At 36.7% G+C, this 19,844-nt stretch overlaps 1 protein-coding gene across 3 annotated transcripts in view; it reads right to left on the bottom strand.

Annotated features, from left to right (window-relative positions):
• The window catches only part of LIN54 (lin-54 DREAM MuvB core complex component), a 50,461-nt gene extending 34,180 nt beyond the window's left edge, over positions 1-16,281 (bottom strand). Inside the window, exons 1-3 of one of the 3 annotated variants that reach the window (XM_021702314.1) lie at positions 15,598-16,281; positions 11,057-11,180; positions 4,780-4,922 (exon numbers count right to left, since the gene is read on the bottom strand). In XM_021702314.1, the coding sequence (XP_021557989.1) occupies positions 4,780-4,922; positions 11,057-11,180; positions 15,598-16,281 (951 nt within the window). The remainder of the gene's footprint in view (positions 1-4,779; positions 4,923-11,056; positions 11,181-15,597) is intronic. The other 2 variants (XM_044912689.1, XM_044912688.1) reach the window with 2 other exon arrangements.
• Positions 16,282-19,844: the final 3,563 nt, after the last annotated feature.

The raw sequence follows: 19,844 nt of genomic DNA, 5'->3' as shown, positions 1-19,844 counted from the left end.
ATAATATGTAATCTGTGACATTTTTTTACTTTCTTTTGAAATCCTATGCCATCTGTTTCTTTTTCTTGCAATACCACATTAATGCAGTAGAATTGAACAAGTGTGGGAAGTGGATATGCTTGTTCAACACTGCAACATAACATGAAGTTTGATGCATTTTCTACCTTTTCAAATTACTAAAGTATCTTTATATTTTTATTGTTTGAAGTATTTTTAACCAAAACGGAGGCTGGCTACCATCAGGATTTTTCCACATGTATTGAGATGTACTGTATATATTTGTAAAATTATTCTTTTCCTATTAATGTTGTGAATTCGATGGATAGATTTCTGAATGTTAAATCACACTGCATTTCTGATATGAATCCAAATATGCCATAAAAAAAAAACAGTACTTAAAGGTAAGAATAAGATTACAGGACAAAAGACATTAAGTGTCAGAAAGTAGAGAAGAGCACTGCTAAAATCTAAAGCAAGAAGAAAGTAAACCATGTAGAACATTTTCATTGGTTTAGTGCTTATTTACGTAACTCATAAATACTTTAGAGACTGAGGATTACTTTAGAAAATAAATATAATGGAAGAAATATGTCCTACAATAACAGACAACTATAGTATCAAGTAAATTGAGAAAATATTAGACATGCCTGACTTTCAAAACAAACCTGAAAACACTAGTTTCAAAGATGGAGAAGAAAGTGAGAATGGTCTGAAGAATGTAATGAGAAGAAGCAAGGAAGACTCACAGTCCTGTCCCCTCCACTGCAGGCTCAGTGGCCTAAGGACTAAAGGAGAAAAAAATGGCCATCATTTAAGAGGTCTGCTGGGGCAGTATCCTAGGGGAGAGTTGGGTATCTGTTAGAACAAGAAAATAAAAGGAACATTCAGTAAAGAGACTGAGGATTTAGGGTATTATTTTGATTATGAACTCCAGGGAGGGCACAGTGGAGGGAGTTCAAGAGTAGGGGATAGGTGGGAACAGGGACAGAAGATATTGACAGCCTTAGGGAGATTAGATGTGAGAGATAAAAGGTGTTATAGGAATCTGGGCCTTTGGGTGTTACCCAATATAAACAGGGATAAATAATGAGAGAATTCCTGGTTATTCAAGGCAGATGGTGGTCAGATTGTGAATGTTGGCAGGTAGGAAAATGTGGGTATTTGGAGTTTCCTTTTGACCACTAATGATCAATGGGGCAAATCCTTATTTTTCAGTCTTTTTCTTAACTGACTTTCCTAACATTTGAGATTATAGCCCAATATCATTCTTGAAGTCATCTCCCCTTCCAGTTTTTTTTAGTTTCTCCTACTACCTCTCTTACCATTCCTTCTTTTCCACTGACTCCTTCTCTTCTACTAACTCTTAATATTTCTGTGGTTTGGTCCTGCTTTCTTCTCTCTACAGAAAACCTCATGCTCCCTTGATTTCATCTATATGCATAGTTTTAGTCACTGCCTATATTCAGCTTCCTAATGGACATCTTCCTTTAGCTATTCAGCTGGTACTTCGATGACCAACATCTCCAAGAATTAAACAGTATCTTTTTGCCCAAATCAGCTATTCTCCCTATATTTCCTCTCTAGTATAAAACGATAATGTGATTTTTTTCTACTATCTCAAATTTGGCTGACGTGAGAACTACAAATAATAAACCCCCACACTCTAAAAAGTAAGACAGACATCCATGGCGGACTTACTGAAAGACAGCATCCCTGTCATCTACCTCCTGCCTATTGAAAATGAAACAAAACAGATTAGAAATAGAAGTGAATTCATAAAGACAGAATGCTTAGGCTTTATAACTCAGTAAGAACAAAGGCAGGGGCTCTCCAAGAAAATCTCTGGGATAGACTGGGTGACAACTCTAAGAAGGGAAAACGGACATCTTAATTTTTGGTTGGCAACATATTGTGATAAAGATACTGTGTGTGTGTGTGTGTGTGTGTGTGTGTGTGTGTGTGTGTGTGAGATAAAGTCTCAAGTCTATCTTGGTCTAGCCGCACCAGAAATGAATGCAATGAGAGAGTTCCTGGGAGAACCTGACACATACCCCCAGGAGTTTAGGACATATGTGAACACAGACACTGGTCCCAGCCTGCAGAAGGGCTACAGCATCTTGATGGGCCAAAGACATGTACCTCTGCTGTAAGGGTGGCTCTGCAGTAAAAGGCTGTAGACTACAGGAGTCAAGCGACAGCCAGGAGAAAACTGCCAAAGATAGCCTGAGTGTGTACCACACTCTTGACCGAGAACTGGGCAATGTGGACATATCCACAAGGGTCTCCAAAAACTTTCCTAAATGCACATCTGTAAAAGTCCACACTTGGGACACCTGCCACACTGGCCACTAGATGACAACAGTCTCAGTCATATAAAACTTTGTCCGTTCTCTTCTAATCTTCCTTCCAATCAGTAGCCAAAAGCAGAAGGCGCAGAGGGGGGGAGGAGGTAGAAGAGGGGAAGAAACAGATTACACTCCTCTTCTCCACTACATGGTCCCTGAGCCATGATTAGGTCTGAGTTGAAGAGAGAAGCTTTCAACTAGATTTAAGGTTTTGACTAGACTTTTCACACCTGAGAATTTAATCACCAAAGTAAGGCTTGTTCTTACAGTTAAAAATAACCTCTTGTCAAGAGGTAGGGAAGGAAGATCCAAGATCTCATGGCTAAAGTCAAGGATGAGAGAAAAACAAGCTAGTTCCTCTTTGTACGCCATCAGGTATCGCCCATATACCAGTCATACTAGTCCCATAGTGCCACCACCTACTCTGTTATTCAAGTCAGGAATCTAGGAGTCATCCTAGAGTCTTCCCCTCTGTAGGACCCTGACATCCAGTCTTATGTCTTAAAGTTTTTTTTAACACATCTCTTCTTCCCAAGCCTCTTAGCTACTAGTCTAGCTCAAACATAAAGTACTATAATAATCTAACTTAGTGATTTCCCACACTGGTCCACACTTAAGAATTTTAAAATATTAAAATACCTAGGCCCCAGTCTTAGAGACCCTCATTTAAACGGAGTCAGGGTAGGACCCAGCCATTAGTGTTTTCAAGGGGTCCCACGGTGCTTCAAAAGTTCAGCCAAGGTTGAGAATCACTAACCTAACTGGGCTCTCTCAGAATGCAGACTTACTTTCTTCCAAACTATCTTTCATAAAATGCCACAAGAATCATCTTTTTAAAAATGCATATCTCATATTATCTTAGAGTAGTGGTTTTCAATCTAGGGTACCCATTAAAATCACTTAGAGAGCTTTTAAAAATCCTGATACCAGGCCAAACTCCAGATCAATTAAAACAGTCTCTGGGGGTAGGAACTGGGCATTCCCCAGGTGATCCCAATGTGCAGACAAGGACACCACTCCCCTAGAAGCAATGGAAAGCCACAGAAAGTCTTCAAGAACAATACAGGGCAAACTCCCCTGAAGATAATAAAACCTTCCATCTAACCTCAGCACCCTCAGCTCTACACTACCAAAGCAATATAGTTCCCTCAAAGGGCCACACACTTTTCCACTTTTGTGTAAAGTATTACTTCAATCCAGAAAGCCTCCTCTGCTCACCCACAGCTAAGACCCAAAACACCTTTAAAGTTAAGACCTTTCAAGAATAGCCTTTGTATAAAACTTCCCTGACACACAGCAGAGCTCATCAACCCACTTGTGACCATCATGATTCTGTAGGGCAATTTTTAATGTTTAAGTCTAACTTCCCTGTTGAAATGAAAAACTTGTCTTATTCATGCTTTTATCCCCAATGCCTATCACTATGCAAAGCACATAGTTAGCACTCAAATATCTACTGAATTCATTTCATTTAAGTAAATAATTATTTTCTATTATTATGCAGGTAGAATCCCATTTTAATGAACTATAAGAGACATTATATTTATACATTATATTCAAGTCTCACTAAGACATAAACCACCAGCTATACTTTTTTAAAAATGTAAAACAAATGTTTAATGTTTGTTCTATTTATGAATAATAAGAATAAATTAAGGGAAAAGGCAGTACAAAGGGTAGTAAGTTTCCAGAATCACAGAGGCAGCATCTTACAGAATAATGATGCTTAGCTTTCCACCTGAATATGTCCTTTAAAACATACCTTTTCAAAATGTTATGCGGTATAATGACTCGGTATGTTTTAGGAAAGTGAGCAAAGACTACTTACTTGACCTAAGAGTAAAATTATAGCTACCTTAAGATGAAAACAAATTATGAAAAGCTTTTGAATGCTCTGAATGAACTGTACTAAGTCTAAAAACTCTGAGAATCTGGTTACCAGCATTTGATGGCAATTTCTAGTACTCTGGGTACTCTGTTTCCCAACAAAAGCTCAGATCTCCATGAAACCCAGGACAGTTTAAGCAGAAAACAGTATTTTATCAAAATAACAATAATAAAGTTACATTTAACATTTTATATTCATATAGTCACTACATATGTGACTTCCCAAAGACAATAATTTTGCACAAATATTAACTGAAGAACTAAACACATCATGTACCTCATTCAAATGATTTCTGTTGTACCCACCTTCATATGGGCCATGGAAATTATCTTAGCATGCAAAATGATTACTAGGTTACTATGTGTTTAGAGTAAGGCTTTTTTTCTGCCATACATCCTTGATTACTAAATTAATCTAGTATTCGATGAATGCCTATTACTTGTTTGGGAATATATTAAAACTGAAGTATCTAAAGTGACTAGTAAGAACATAAAGGCATTAACCACAACACTTGGCATTTGTGGCTAATTTTTTTTTTTTTTTTACCTTATTTGGCGATTTCAAAGGTGAGATGGCTATTTTATTTGGTGTCTGTGTTGTAGAATTTAAAGTTGATCCAATAACACCACTTTCAGATATTGTTATGGTCTTTGATGGTGTCCCAGGAGTAGACTGTGAAAGAACCCTACCTGCAAATGAGAGGCAGCACATCAGTTTGACTTTTTTCAATAATAATATAAAAATGTATGTGTTGATGATCTACACCCACAAGGACTGTAGTATATACGTTCACTACTTCATTATGTATCTAGGTATGAACTCAAACACTCACAAGTGAGTCCCTAATGAACTAAGTTGAAACTAGTCAGGAGGAAACAAAACAATGCTTCTTAGTAAAACTTAGTATCTTAATACCGCTTTATGTAAAGTCCATAAAAACACGTCTGCTCACATTCTCATCAATCCTGTTAAGTTCTATCTATCAGAATCAGAAAATAGGCTCAGGAAAACCATGCAACATGCCCTGCATAAAGCAGCTCCTGAAAGTCAGGCCTTGAATCCAAATCTCAAAACTTATCTCTGTACTATACTACAGCTGTCTTACTCTGAACTTAAACCATTCAGGACACAATTTAAAGCCACCTCTATAAAAGTTATCAGACTAACCCGAACACTGTTTGGTTTAATACTACCTGATTTTAGACTGCCAAAAGGAAAAGAAAAAAATTCCAACAGGAATGCAGGAATACTGTGTTCCCTTCTGGACAATACCCATCAGTAAAAACACAGAAAAACTGCAGGGTGTCTGGATGGCTTAGGAAATTGGGAATCGTATCACAATGAGTTGAAATATTAGGAATTTTTATCCTATGCAAGAGAAGCGTACAAAGACATGACAACACATCTCCAAATTCTTGAACGACTGTGTGACAGTCGTTCACCAAGTATTCTGGTTCTCTGCCATTCTGGGCACGTGGTAGAACTGCACTTTCGACCGCTCCCCACGCCCTGTGATGAGGTTAGGGCCACGTGACAAGTTCTAGCTGACAAATTCTGAGTAGAGGTGATGTGTGTCGTTCTGGGCCAGAACATTCACTGCCTGTGCAAGACCTCCCCAAGCTCTCTCGCCCTCTGCCACATCTGAGAGGACCAACGATCCCTCTGTCAGCCCGGGTCCTTGAGACCAGGATCACAAGCCCCTTTCTAATCCACAGTGGACATGCAGATAATCTCATCAAGTGTCAACTAAGAGTACAATCTGTTAAACTTCTGTGACTTAGAGATTGTTTATTACGGCAGGAAAGCCAAGATTATCCTGACTGATCCAGGCTGTCAAGTGGAAGGATTAGAGCCACTCTCAGCACATCAGATGCACAGCACTAACACACAGAAACACAAGTTTCAGCTCAGCAGTAGGAAAGAACTTCTAACAAAAATTTCCCACTGAAATGACTGTTTCCCACAAGTGAGTTTTCAGTCACTGAAGGTGTTCCAAGCAGATGCTGTATGATCAAATGCACTGGCTAAAAAGGGACTTCAAGCACCCAAGAAAGAGAAAAGGTGGATAACTACATTATCTCTAAAATCCCTCTTCGATGCTGTGATTTAATTCATAGATCTATCTAGAGATGAAAGAAAGAGGGAGAGGGGGAAAAGCAAGAGAAAAAGAGAAAAAAGAAAGGACTTTCTCTTTAGACAAAAATAGAGAACTAGCACTAAAGAGCTTCTGGATTGTTTTTTCTGGTAACAGTGCCACAGTATACACAGTTTCTTTTTAAAATCAGGTTTATCTGAATTTTAAAATTTTTAAATACGATTTTTTCAATTTCCTTGTAGTACATGGTTACATTCAGTCATTAATGAATTTCAGGCGAGAGTTGTTTTCTTTAACCTGAATTACATCATAACAAAATAAGTCAATTCTACATAAACTAAATGGATCTACATCAAATATTTTTAGGCCACCCTGAAGTGTTGAACCTGCCTGAAGTAAAATGTTTGCCTGTTCTAGTTTCTAAAACTAATACCTGTGGGATAAACCTGAAGCCCCAACAACCATTATGTTTAAGAAAATAAATTACCAATAAAGACACTGTTCCATAACATGCTCTTCATTTACGGTTATTACTATAATTTCTTATTTGTTTGGCATTACACAGATTCAGAAAAAAAGTTTCTGAATAAGTTAATACAGAAAACCCTCAATTCCTGAAAATAATTGATCCGGAAAAAGGCCATGTAAAAATGAATTCGTTTAAAACAGGGACAAAAATTTTATTTCAAATAACAAAGAAAACTAAGAGTAAAATTTTCACTTTTTTTCAGGGGGGCTTATATTTAACAAAAATCCAATTTATAATTAAAACTACACTAAATCTTAGGATGAACTGTTAAGTCTGGGGGAAAGAGGATTTTTCTGAAAATTTGTATGTCAGCACAATGACAGATTCTGTTTGATGGGCATAACATGATCACACTGAAGGTCATCTCTGCCAAAATATTTCAGGATTTCATCAATTCTCCCAAGAACCCTCTATACCTCTTTAAAATTCAAGTTATTCTTTTTTAGGGGCTTGCTTATTTCTCATCCAGATAGCATCTCTCCAGATTATCTAATCTCCAAATCCCTATTTATCCTTAGCTGTGCAGACAGATTCAAGCAAGTATGCAAGTTATACAATTTCCCCTTGAAGTCAATTTGCAAGGTATTTACACTCTATTGTTGGTTGTTCTTCAAGAATCAAGAAACGTACTCCAAAAGATGGGGGTTGGGGGGCAGGCAGGGAGCTCGCCTATCTAAGGGAGGACTAATTCTGTAAGAGATTAATTTATTAGTGAGTATTTTCACACTGACGAAACTTGCTCCACTGTAGCAACCTTGTACCTCAGGAGCTCTAAGAACGAGGACCTCTGTATCTCATTTAACCATCTCCAAAGCCTTCTGAAGTGTCAGGTATCAACATTTTATAGAAATAAGATGAACTGATAATTATTTACCCAAAATCACAGACAAAATCAATAGAAGAGCCACAACTAAAACCCAAGCTTCCCAATAGCTCCACACACCACACCGCTTCCATGACATATACGTTCATCCAAAAATACACATTCACTGAGCCACATCTATGTGCCAGAAACTGTGCCAAGTCCGGAAAGATAAACAAGATAAAAGAGCTACATACATACATACACACAATGGAGTATTATTCAGCCTAAAAAAGGAATTCTTACATGCTACCACACAGATGAACTATGAGGACATTATGCTAAGTGAAATAAGCCAATTATAAAAGAACATATACTGTACGATTCCACTTATTTGAGATATGTAATCAAACTGACAGAGACAAAAAGTCTCTGTTAGGAGTTTGGGGGGAGGGAGGAATGAGTTATTGTTTAATAAGTACAGAGATTCTCTTTTGCAAGATGAGAAAAGTTCTGGAGATAGATGGTGGTGATGGTGTGAACAGTGTGAATATACTTAATGCCACCGAACAGTCCACTTGAAAATGATTAAAATGTTATACCACAATTTATGTATGTGTATCTTATCACAATTTTTAAAATATAAATTTTTAAAAATTAGAACAAAGCAAAAAAATTACCACTAAGAAAAATTATATACTAGGGGAGACAGACAAGAAAACCAAGTATTATAATACAGTGTGACTAATGGAAATAGTAAAAACCAGTATGAAATTTAAAGAAGTCTAGTTAAAGTTAGAATTTAGTAGATGGAATTAAGTTTTATGGGAATACATAAGAGACGATCAGGGGAAGAGTATAGCAAAGAAAGGCATTTTAAGTAAAAGGAACAATGCCAAGATCCTAAGTCCTAAGAGAACATAGTTCATTTGGTAATCTCTTAAAATAAGTGAAATCAGTAAATGTGGAACTGATAAGAGGTGAAAATGAAAAAAGTATGTATTCAATCAGAAACGCCTTTAATGTTAAGAAAGCACTGGCATTTGAATTCAAATCTGACAGACTGAAGCGAAGATATAGATAAGAAATGGATACAGCCAAGAAAATCTTAAGCAAGGGTGTGTCAAGATCAGATTTGCATTTTAGAAAAATCACTTATATATAAACATAAATTTATCTTGACTGTAAGACAGAAAAAGATATCCATCTTCAATGAGAAGACCAAAAGTCATTTAAAAACAATCTAAATGTACTTTGAGAAATCAATTGCTGCAATATAAAGATGATAGAACCTCCCTGTGATAAAGAGAATTCAATAGGAAAGCTACCTCAGTGGTTTAAAATTTGGCTCATATGAATTTAAAAGGCTATATAATGAACCAGTTGACAGTAGAAATTCTCTCTCCAACTGAACTTATGCCAACAATTCTAATAAAATTTAACAGAAGTCTATCTATGCCTTTTGGTAGAACCAATAAGTCTGCCTATAATTAAAAGGTGAAGCTATGATTAGTGTGCAAACACATTATATAAATGATCCAAACACCCAGCAATGACATCATTATAGTCAAATATAAAAGAGGTGAAATCTTGGCATTGACCAAATATTCATTCAGAGACTTCTGCAAACACCACAATTGTTTAGCATATAATTTTCCCACATAATTAAACAATTTAAGGAACTCTCTCAAACTCAAAACTAGTAAAAAAACAAAACAAAACAAAACACTGCACTGAGACATTCCTCTTGGTTAATCCTCCCCACCAAAACCTCCCAGAGGACTGGTGGGGGTCCCTTTTTCATCAATATATCCAAAACCTTCCTTACTTTCAGCCAGCTGAAGCCCACTTCCTGAACCAGCTCCAAATTCAAACCTGTTCCAGTCTTTCTTCTGGGGTCATACCTGCCTCCCATAAGAGCCCTCAAGACAGCCTCCTATAACATCACAAATCTCTGCTAAGGGCCAAAAGAGAAAATTCATTCACCCAACACTACCCTCAAATTACAATCTTTCCATGCCTCCTCTCACTTGCTAAAATGAGAAGCCTCCCTATATACAATTCAAAGCCTCAGGAAAATGATAGATCACTGCCATTGACTTCAGAGTTATCTATTGTTACACTCTCTGTAAACTGATCAAAAACAGTAGTAGGTGGTTTTAGTATATATCCCCTCCCACCCCACCCTCCCCCATGGTTAGTTAAGGTTTGAAGTACCCTCATCAAAAGAATACACTTTCTAGGAATGGGTAATTAGCATTTGAAAGTCTCTAGTCAAGTCTACCATCCAGAGGTACCTCCATAAGCCCTCAACACAATGGAAATTAGAAATGAGCCCCTAACTGGTGAAAAGAGTCATGTTAGTATAGCTCTGAATTGAAGACCAGTCACCATGGCTGTGTGTCTCACTAGAAGTACTGAGCAGCCTGTCAGGCAAAAAGTAAGAAGAGAGCTGGATGTAAGCCATTATAGAAGGAGAAAGGGAAAAGAGTATCACTGGTGTTTGTTCGGAAGTGATAATTATGGGTCATGGACTCCATGTTGACCACGGAAGAATCTGAGGACAGGAAGTGGGTGATTATTAATGAGAAAACAGAAGGGTTAATGGACTAGAGATCTCAAAGTCAAAGAACTGCTAGATTGGGAATACAAAGGCAGATAAACTATGAAGAAAATAAAATACTTGAAGTCAAGATCTGAGGTGTTACAGTTACCGGTGATGACAAATTTTAAAGTATATAATGAAAAACAACTGGGCCACACTGAGGAACTTGCTGGTAAATATAGCTAAAATTCTGTTGTCACTTAAGTAATTACTATCATTGTGACAATTTTCTGTCCATAGAAAACTGCATATAAAGCATATTAACACAATGAAACCAAAAATTCAAACAGAAACCATGAAATACTACACTCTCGTGGGTATTAATTTAAACCTGTTAAACTTAACTACATGTGCTCTAGAGACAAACTGCCTGGGTTCAAATCCCAGTTCGACCACTTACGAGCTGAGAACCTCCATTTCCACACTGACAAAATGGGGCTGTTTATTAATACCTACCTCACAGGACTGCCCAAGGACTATTTAAGTCACTATGTAAAGAGCTAAGAATAGTGCAAGGCACATGTTAGCTAGTATTATTGGCGCTTAAGACTTTGCTACCTTCGTGGTAAAAAAAATTTCTATGAAGACTAAAATAATGGACTAATTTTGAGATAAGTAAGGTATTTTGCTCGAAGCACACATTTAATAAGTGTCACATTTCTTATTAACTAGTTTGGTTTGTGATAATAACGCTACTTGTTGCACTAAAACATTTCAAGATGGCAGAAAAGCCCTTTTTAAATCTATAAGGAAGGTAAATATAGAGCTTAATAAACTATAAAGAAATATAACCTGCAATGACTGGTGGTGATACTTGAGTTGTCTGTCCTGTAACTGCTTTACTATTAATTGGTTTTGCAAAGATCAGCTTCGTGATTACTGGACCAGAGGTTGGTGTTCGAGGCTTCTTAGCAATCTGAAATATATAAATAACTATGAAGATGATCTGTTTCTGTAAAACACCTTCAAAATTAAACAGAAGATTGATATACAGAAGTACATGTGAAACCAGCTCATTTAACAGAATATATCTAAGTATTCATGTTAAAAACACCTAAAATTCAGCCGTTCATCAAAATACTAATATGATCCCATCCTTAAGCCAATATATAGCAATACCTTTGCATTTTTATTGTAAATCCTTATTTTAGTCTGTAGGATAATATGCATATGATGAAAACCAAATGAGTATTTAGAAATGTTTAATAATAATGCTTATTTAATAATAAATAATACTAAAACACTATGACACAGCAATATTCTTTCTCAAAATAACAAATTATTCAATAATAGAAGAGTAGAGTCAGTTAAGAAAGCATGATGCAAATGATGAAGCCACCTGTAAATGCAATTACATTTGCCCCTGGAAGCAAAATATAAATACACAATAAAGACAGGCTTATGATTAGATCTTCAGCTTTAGATGTATATATCTAAAAATATATCTATATCTATATATATAGATCAGGGGGTAGATATACAAAGAACCCAACAAGTTAATGCCCTAGGATACAAAGAAGTAAGTTTGGCAAAACAAAGACTATTCTAAAGGCAAAGGTGCTAGAAATGTTATTTGCTAAAATACTGTTTACTAGGCTATCAATTCTTTGAAGGTAGGGTCTATATTCATCCCTGATCTTAAATTATATCGGCACACTGTTGACCTGAACTAAAATTCTCCACAAGTCAAGGAGGGTAGAGTTATCAATGTTCTAATACGGAAATTATCAATGTATGCAAAGATAGAGCTTCTTTTAAAAGTTAAAAGCAGAAATTTAGCTATGATAGGGAAGACATTAAATATTAATTTTATTTTTTGTCAGATATGAAAACTGAGGTCCTAAAAGTGCTAATATTGGAAATAATGACTTAAAATGAATAAACATGACCAATTTGAATGACAGAAATATACCAGAAGCTGCAATGGATCACAGAACTACATAAATATCAGCTTTGTGCTCAAATTATAAATTAAACTAAATAACACATTACAACCTTACACCTAGAATATACTACTTTCTTACACTTAGAACATGTGACTGACAAAACAAAATATAAATGAAATACAAATCGCTTTAAAAAAAAAAGGAGATCCATTACCATACTAAAAAAAGATACCCAGCTTGCAAAACTGATATACCCAAATAAATGTACGACTATACTTCAAAAAATTGATGCAATTTGGGAGACATAAAGGGACTATATTTCCCAACTGTGTTTACAGGTCTAAAATTCTAAAATGTCAGAATATATCATCTATTGACTTACTACTAATAATCTCAAAAGGAAAAAGTATTGATATTCTTAGAAACCCATGTCTTGTAATAAATAATCTTTTTTTTTAATATTCTTAACTATAAAGTAAAGATTAGGAGCTTAGAGTATTTCCCTATTTTTAATTGATTTTCACAATCATATGACTATATGAATACTTACCAATCAGGAAAAAAAATGTAAACAATACAATCAAAAGCACATTAATTATGTAAATGAACAATTTCAATCTGCCCTTGTGGTTATGTTTCTTTAGTGGCACATGGCTGAAAATGGCGATTTATAGTTCCTTCAAAGAAACATACTTTTTGCATTATTAAATTCTAAACTACTCTAGAACAAAATTACTTTATCAAGCAAAACAAAGCGCAAAGTATCACTTTTAACAAATTTATGTAATCAGCAGATAAAGACAAAAATGAATCAAAAAAGGAATTTTACAAATAAGACAGCCAAATATATGATCAAATAATACATACAGGTAATTATTGGCACTGTATTGTATTGGTTCAGGAACTAATAAGGAGTTATGTTGTTCCAGACTGTTAGTTATTAATTACTCTTATACTATGCACAAGAAATATGGGAAAGTGTTTATATATCTGTAATTAAGTGTAACTATACCTCTTTGTTACTGCCTCTGGCCTCAACTGTCACCTCTTTCCTTCATTTTTCAAGGTGGGTCTCCTTCTTCCACCCTTACCTGCTGTCCATACCCTAACAGTTTCAATACTCTGATTAAACTTAAGACAACGCTGAGGATTGTCTAGGAAAAAAACCAGAGAATCATATACAACGTGTAATACTAAACCAAGTATTCTGGTGCCTAAAGAGGAAACATAAATGTGTGGCTTCTTATTTGTTTTTTTCTGTGCTTTAGAGCTTTGTAGGTTACTTTGGAGTTTGAAAGATTTGAGTTGCCTAAAAACTGGACAAGTGGAATGATATTCTAAATGGGGTTTCTTTTATTTTTGTTAGTTCTTTTTTTAAATAAAAGTTCTTTTTGGGGGGTGCCTGGGTAGCTCAGTCGGTTAAGTGTCTGACTTCAGCTCAGGTCATGATCCCAGGGTCCTGGGATAGAGCCCCATGTCAGGCTCCCTGCTCAGCAGGGAGTCTGCTTCTCCCTCTCCCCACTTGTGCTTTCTCTTTCTCTCAAATAAATAAAATAAAATAAATAAATGATAGTCCTTTTTTCATAAACAGAATCAGGTTTTATAAAAGTAACAATAATAAAAGCAGTTCTAAGAATTAGACCCCAGTCTTTGCTTTCATTGTCAGTAGTTAGGGGATTATAGTAGAAAACTTGTGGATACAAGTAACCTGGTCATTAAATAGCATGTATACACTGCTCTAGTAAATGAAAAAAAATATGATATTCTGGTTTTCATTATTAATTTATTGTGAACGTGGTTATGATCCCCAAAGCCAGATAAACTATGGTAAACTAATAAAAACAAGTTTCAAAACTGATTTAAAGAACAAGCTGAAGACAAGATGCTTGATGGGGACAGTTTATCTCATTCAAGAGATTCTCACCAAAAGTAGTAAAAGGAAGTCAGAGATAAGTGAGAGATGATAATAAACAAGAAAGAAGGATGCCTGGGTGGCTCCACTGGGTAAGCATCTGCCTTTGGCTCAGGTCATGATCCCAGGGTCCTGGGATGGAGCTCCATGTTGGGCTCCCTGCTCTGTGGGGAGTCTGCTTCTCCCTCTCCCCCTCCCTTGCTCGTGCCCTCTCTCTCTCTCTCTCTCAAATAAATTAACGTCTTTAAAAAAAAATCAAGAAAGAAAAGCGCTAAATATTTAATAGTGGGAGGAGGGATATGGGCAAATTACAAGATTTGAGAAATCAAACAAAGTGCTTAAATAAAAAGCCCACAAGGGACGCCTAGTTGGGCCCAGTTGGAAAAGTGTACAACTCTTGATCTCGAGGTTGTGAGTTCAAGCCCCACGTTGGGTGTAGAGATCACTTAAAAACAAAAGCTTAAAAAAAAAAAAAAGCCCATGAAAAATAAATTTCTAATTATTCTGCCAACATAATAACCAAAACCTCATTATTTCTAACATCAGCTGAGCACGGGTAGTTCCTCACATCTTCCTATTTCCTTATATACCTGCACCAGTTCTCTAAGTCATGCCTGTTCCTTTTTTTCTGAGAGGTGAATCTTTCAAGCAGGGAATGTATTTGTGTTTCCTGATCTTAAGAGGATCATTTTATTTTAAGAGCAGTGATGACCTAAAAAGGCCTATGTGAGCGTGAAAAACTGGGAACCATTTAATATATGTTCTGTTAACCTTCTATCTTAGGATCCTATTCATACTAATAATAGGCACCATTTTGAAGGATCCTCAAAGTTTTGAGAACTACATTAAGTACTATCTTTTACTATGTACTTCATCATGATCAAATAGCCATCTTCCAGCTAAAGTCAAAAACTCAGAGAAGTAACCGATTCAAAGTTCCACAGGTGGTAGGGTATCATAGAAGTGACTCAAATCCAGTTGGTCCAATTCTAAAGCCAATATGTTACCTTCCATCACGTGACACTGCCTTTTCCACACTGCAAACATGAGTTTGGTAGTGGGCAGGAAACTGCAAAGAGGTGGCACACGCGGGCTAGTATGTACTATTGCTGGCTCCAAGGATTTCTCAGAGCAGCAAGTTTTCCTAGACTTTGGCCATCTGTTAACTGAAAAAAATTATGTCTGAATGATTTTTTGACAGCCCAGCAGCAACTCTGGTATCTTTATACCAGCAGAGCATACTTGCAATCAAACTACTACTAAGAATAAAATGCATTTAAAAATGAGTAAAGAGCTATAAATACACTAAGTTGAAATTTAACAAAAATTAAGTTTGCTCTAAGTTCTCTAGCAAACATTTTCAAAGCATTAGACATATCAAACTTTACGAAAAAGAAACCACACAATTACTAAAAGCAACATTCAAAAGAATTCAGTAACAACTATGCATTTAATCACCCTACAAACACAACTATGAATCAATTTAATTTTTAACATGCATTTGAATTAATAAGCCCCCTTTTTTTTTTTTTTACCTGTACTGTTTTTAACTGTTGGGTCTGTAACACAGAGGGCTGAGTTGTAGTATTAATCAGTTGACTTCCTGGGGTCAATGCTGAGACACCAATGACAGGTTTCACCTCTGGCCTCCCTCCAATGGTAACTACTTTAATTTGCTGCGGTGGCAATTTAGCATCTCCTGACTGGGCCTGAGTTGTAACTTTCTGAGCCTGGGGTAGTTGGCTATGGGGTAGTGCTAAAACAATTGGTGAACCAGACTTGCCCAAAGTTGTTAAAATTAACTTCTGTCCATCTGGTTTAAGGGTCTGATTGCCAAGTTTAAGATCTGATGTCTGTGATACTTTGTTTAAAATAATCTGATTGGCTGATATAGTCACAGGAGTCTGAGCACCAAGTTTTTGAAGGCCACTTGGAAAAGCTGGTTTCACTGTGGTATTAGAATCTGCTTTAGTAATTGTGGTATTCACTGCAACTTGGTTAGTGTGGTTACTGTACACTGTGATTGGTTCCGTGGAAATGGGCGTGGCTGTAGAGTCACCAGTAGAATTTATGTTGACAATTTCTTCCAGTTCTGTCTCCATGGGAATTGGGGATGAAACAATAACAGCCTCAATACTATCATCATCCACTAAAGTTATACCAGTGTCCATTATCTCCTCTGGAAGCAAACTATTCACCTCAGCTGGCACCACCTCCATGATCGCTCTCCTGCTAGAAAGTTGATCAGGCACTGCAATAAAAGTTGAAAACGAATAAATTACTAGTTTTCAAAACAGATTTAAGAATAAAATTATTCAAAAAAGTGCAAGTGACAAAATAATCATCTGTTGCTGATGTATAACTGAATGAAGGATATTCCTGATATCTATTTGGCTTAAACCACTTCAACATACTCTCAACCTTCAAGAATCTGAAATATGTCATTTGGGACACAAAACTAGAAGCAAATATTCTCATTTGCCATGTCTCAATCCCAAAGTATACTGCATTCAAGCAACAATAAGTCACATAATTACATGAAATTCCTTTCCAATGCCCACTTATAAAACTCTTTAGTCTTTGACATGTCTGATCACCTTATTTCTTGCCAGTTATTTTTTTTCCTATTGATAGACTTGAAAACTGCTGATTCATATAAAGAAAGATTTAAATGTAAACAAATATTGGAAAATATCTTTAAATCTCCAGGGAGCTAGGTCCTAAGATGAGGGTAGTTTGCCATCTATAAAAATCCATTAAATATTCAAATTAATGTTAAAGGAGTTCTAGAGTAATCCACCTCAGCAAGTACAGATTAAATGACTTATTTGGCTCAAGTTTGATCAATTAGCTTCAGACCAAAAAAACCCTTTATTTGGGAAGAAGATTCTCAAATCCTCCATAGCCATTTAAAATGTCAAAAAGGGAACCAGTCCCATTACAAAAAAAGTGGTAATAATAATAATAAAGCAGATTATGAACAAGTCAGAACTGTGATGATTTTAGCCAAAGGTTACACAGAACTTCCAATGAAGGAGTCAGTACCATTATCTTCACATACTAAAGAGAGTGCATCATGTTCATGACTGACTAAATAATAATGTTATTTGCCCATACAACATTAAAGATCCATAGAAACCTAATCAGCAATTCCTTTTCTTCCTTTTTAAAATACAAAACAAAAATACCCATTCTGAGATTAAGAGTAACAGACATGAGCACCAAATTACAATTATTATCACTGACAAATACTAAGTGCCAAAATTAATCATTATTGAATGCTTGCTAAATACAAATGATGGCATAATTAATCCTCACAATTCTGAGATAGTATTATTACCACTCCCATATTACAGATGAAGAAACTTAGCTTAAAAAATCTGCCAAGGTCACGGGGCGCCTGGGTGGCTCAGTTGGTTAAGCGACTGCCTTCGGCTCAGGTCATGATCCTGGAGTCCCAGGATCGAGTCCCGCATCGGGCTCCCTGCTCAGCGGGGAGTCTGCTTCTCCCTCTCCCGCTCCCCCCTCTTGTGTTCTTTCTCTCTCTCACTCTCTCTCTCAAATAAATAAATAAAATCTTTAAAAAAAAAAAAATCTGCCAAGGTCACATAACTAGTAAATGACAGAGCCCAGACTCAAAATCAGGGTATGTTTTATAATACCAAAGTTCACAATTTTAATCACAAAATTACACTGCCTTAAATTTTTACCACTGGTGTTTTTAAATGAAGAAAAAACAAGTCTACTCCTTTACAGTCAATCCCCTACCCTAAAAATCCCACCCCACACAACCACTGAGCTGCTCTATCACTATAGTTTTGACTTTTTGCCCATTCTACAACTTCACATAAATGCAATCATATATTATGTACTCAGGACATAAAGGAATCATATAAATGAGTTTTTTCACTGAGCATGTTGAGATTTATCTTTATTCCTTCACTTACTAGGAGTTCTGTTCCTTTTTATTGCTGAGTAATATTCCATCGTACAAATCTACCATGATTTGTTTATCCATTCACCTGTGAGTGGATATTTGGAAATTGTTTCCAGTTTGGGACTCTCATAAATAAACTGCTATGAACATTCAAGTTCAAGTTTGTTATGGATACATATTTTCGTATTTTTTGAATAAATACCAAGAAGTGGACTTGCTGGGTCATAAGGTAAATTTATTTTTAACTTTCCATGAAAGTGCCAAACTATTTCCCAACACTGTATACACCCACCAGCAATGCGCAAGAGTTCCACCTGCTCCACATCCTCGATAACAATTGGTACTGTCAGCCGTTCTAATGGGTGTGAAGTGGTATCTCATTGCGGTTTTCACTTGCAATGCCCAAATGACTAACAACGCTGAGCATTTTTTCATATATGCAGTGTATTTGTGTATCTTCTTTTGAAAAGTGTCTGTTAAAATCTTTTCCCTTTTTAAAAAAATACTGGCTTTTTTGTCTTCTTACTGAATTGGATAAGTTCTTTATATACACTATAAAATCACCAGTCACAATAACTTGAAGCTCAAAGGAATTACTAGCGTTTTAAGACCCCAAAGTACTAGCACTTCTCTACATACAGGTCTTTCTGATCAGGAGAATCCCCTCTGACATTTATGGGAATTTAAAGTAGGCATGTAAAAACAACACCAATTATACCTTCAGCAATGGAAACAGTACACAACAACAAAGGGCCCAACCCACAATTGTCACATTAGCTTCCTTTCCCTCTGCAAACCTTGTCCAAGCCCCATCAGTCACATCTAGCACACTCCATCCCCCACAGAACTGGCAGGGTGCCAGTATCCAACACAACCATAGAAGTCTGACTCCTTGCTCTCCCCGAAGTTCCCCCAGCATATTTGGTCATGTGGTATGGCCTGTGGTTCCCCCTTAAGGACAAGGAGATCTTTGCCCAATCTCTATTCATCTTTCTCCTTAAAGCACCTGAAGTCAAGGTGTAGGAGGAGGGAGAAGTCAGGTCACAGGAGATAATCGTCTGGCAGTGCATTTACTTTCAGTTTCAAGTACTCACAACTCAACTAAACAAACTTCTAAGACACCCAAAATTCTATATCCTCTGATGCCATTTCTGGTGTCCTATTCCTGACACCATTATCATTATCTCAGCTTTGGGGACTCCTTAACTCAGCAGCTACAGCCACAAGTGCCTTTCAGATGGGGCTATGGAGTTGAGTGTACAACAACCAAAGCACCATTTGGGCTCTCAGTTCAGCCCCTAAATATCCATTAAGAGGTAGAACATTGGAAGACTTACTCCCCCTGCCACCCTTGCCCACCACTTGAGTGACAGCATTCATTACCAGATGCCAGAGTCTTTTCATATCCCCTAACCTAACCCACACGGCTGTCATCTTCCTTTTTCAGAAAGCTATGTCTCTGTCAGAACTCCATTTTCATGGCCCAAACTGCCAAGAACTGTGAGGGATCTGAGATTTTAGACCCTCTTTGTAAGCTAACAAAGTATCCTGTTACCATTTCACAGATACTGGCAGACCACACTGCAGTCCTAGGTAGAGACACAGATGACTTCTTACAGCACAGCAAGGAACATGAGCATCATGTGTCTATGAGTTCTTCCGGCTGCCTGCAAGTCCCACAGGGTGGACACGGAGAGGCCCAGGTAGATGCTGTGTAGGCAGGGGATTTGTATCACAACTCATAACCCTGAGCTCAGAGAACCTGGTTCATTTATAATGGGCTGAAGCACACCTGCCCTTTGTCCACAGGAAGATATTATCTTTATTATACTGCACAACAAGCAA

This window comes from Neomonachus schauinslandi, chromosome 2 (genome assembly GCF_002201575.2).
Source record: "Neomonachus schauinslandi chromosome 2, ASM220157v2, whole genome shotgun sequence".
Taxonomy (NCBI): domain Eukaryota; kingdom Metazoa; phylum Chordata; class Mammalia; order Carnivora; family Phocidae; genus Neomonachus; species Neomonachus schauinslandi.
The sequence above is the reverse complement of the archived record's forward strand: the minus strand, read 5'-3'. Positions and strand labels throughout refer to the sequence as shown.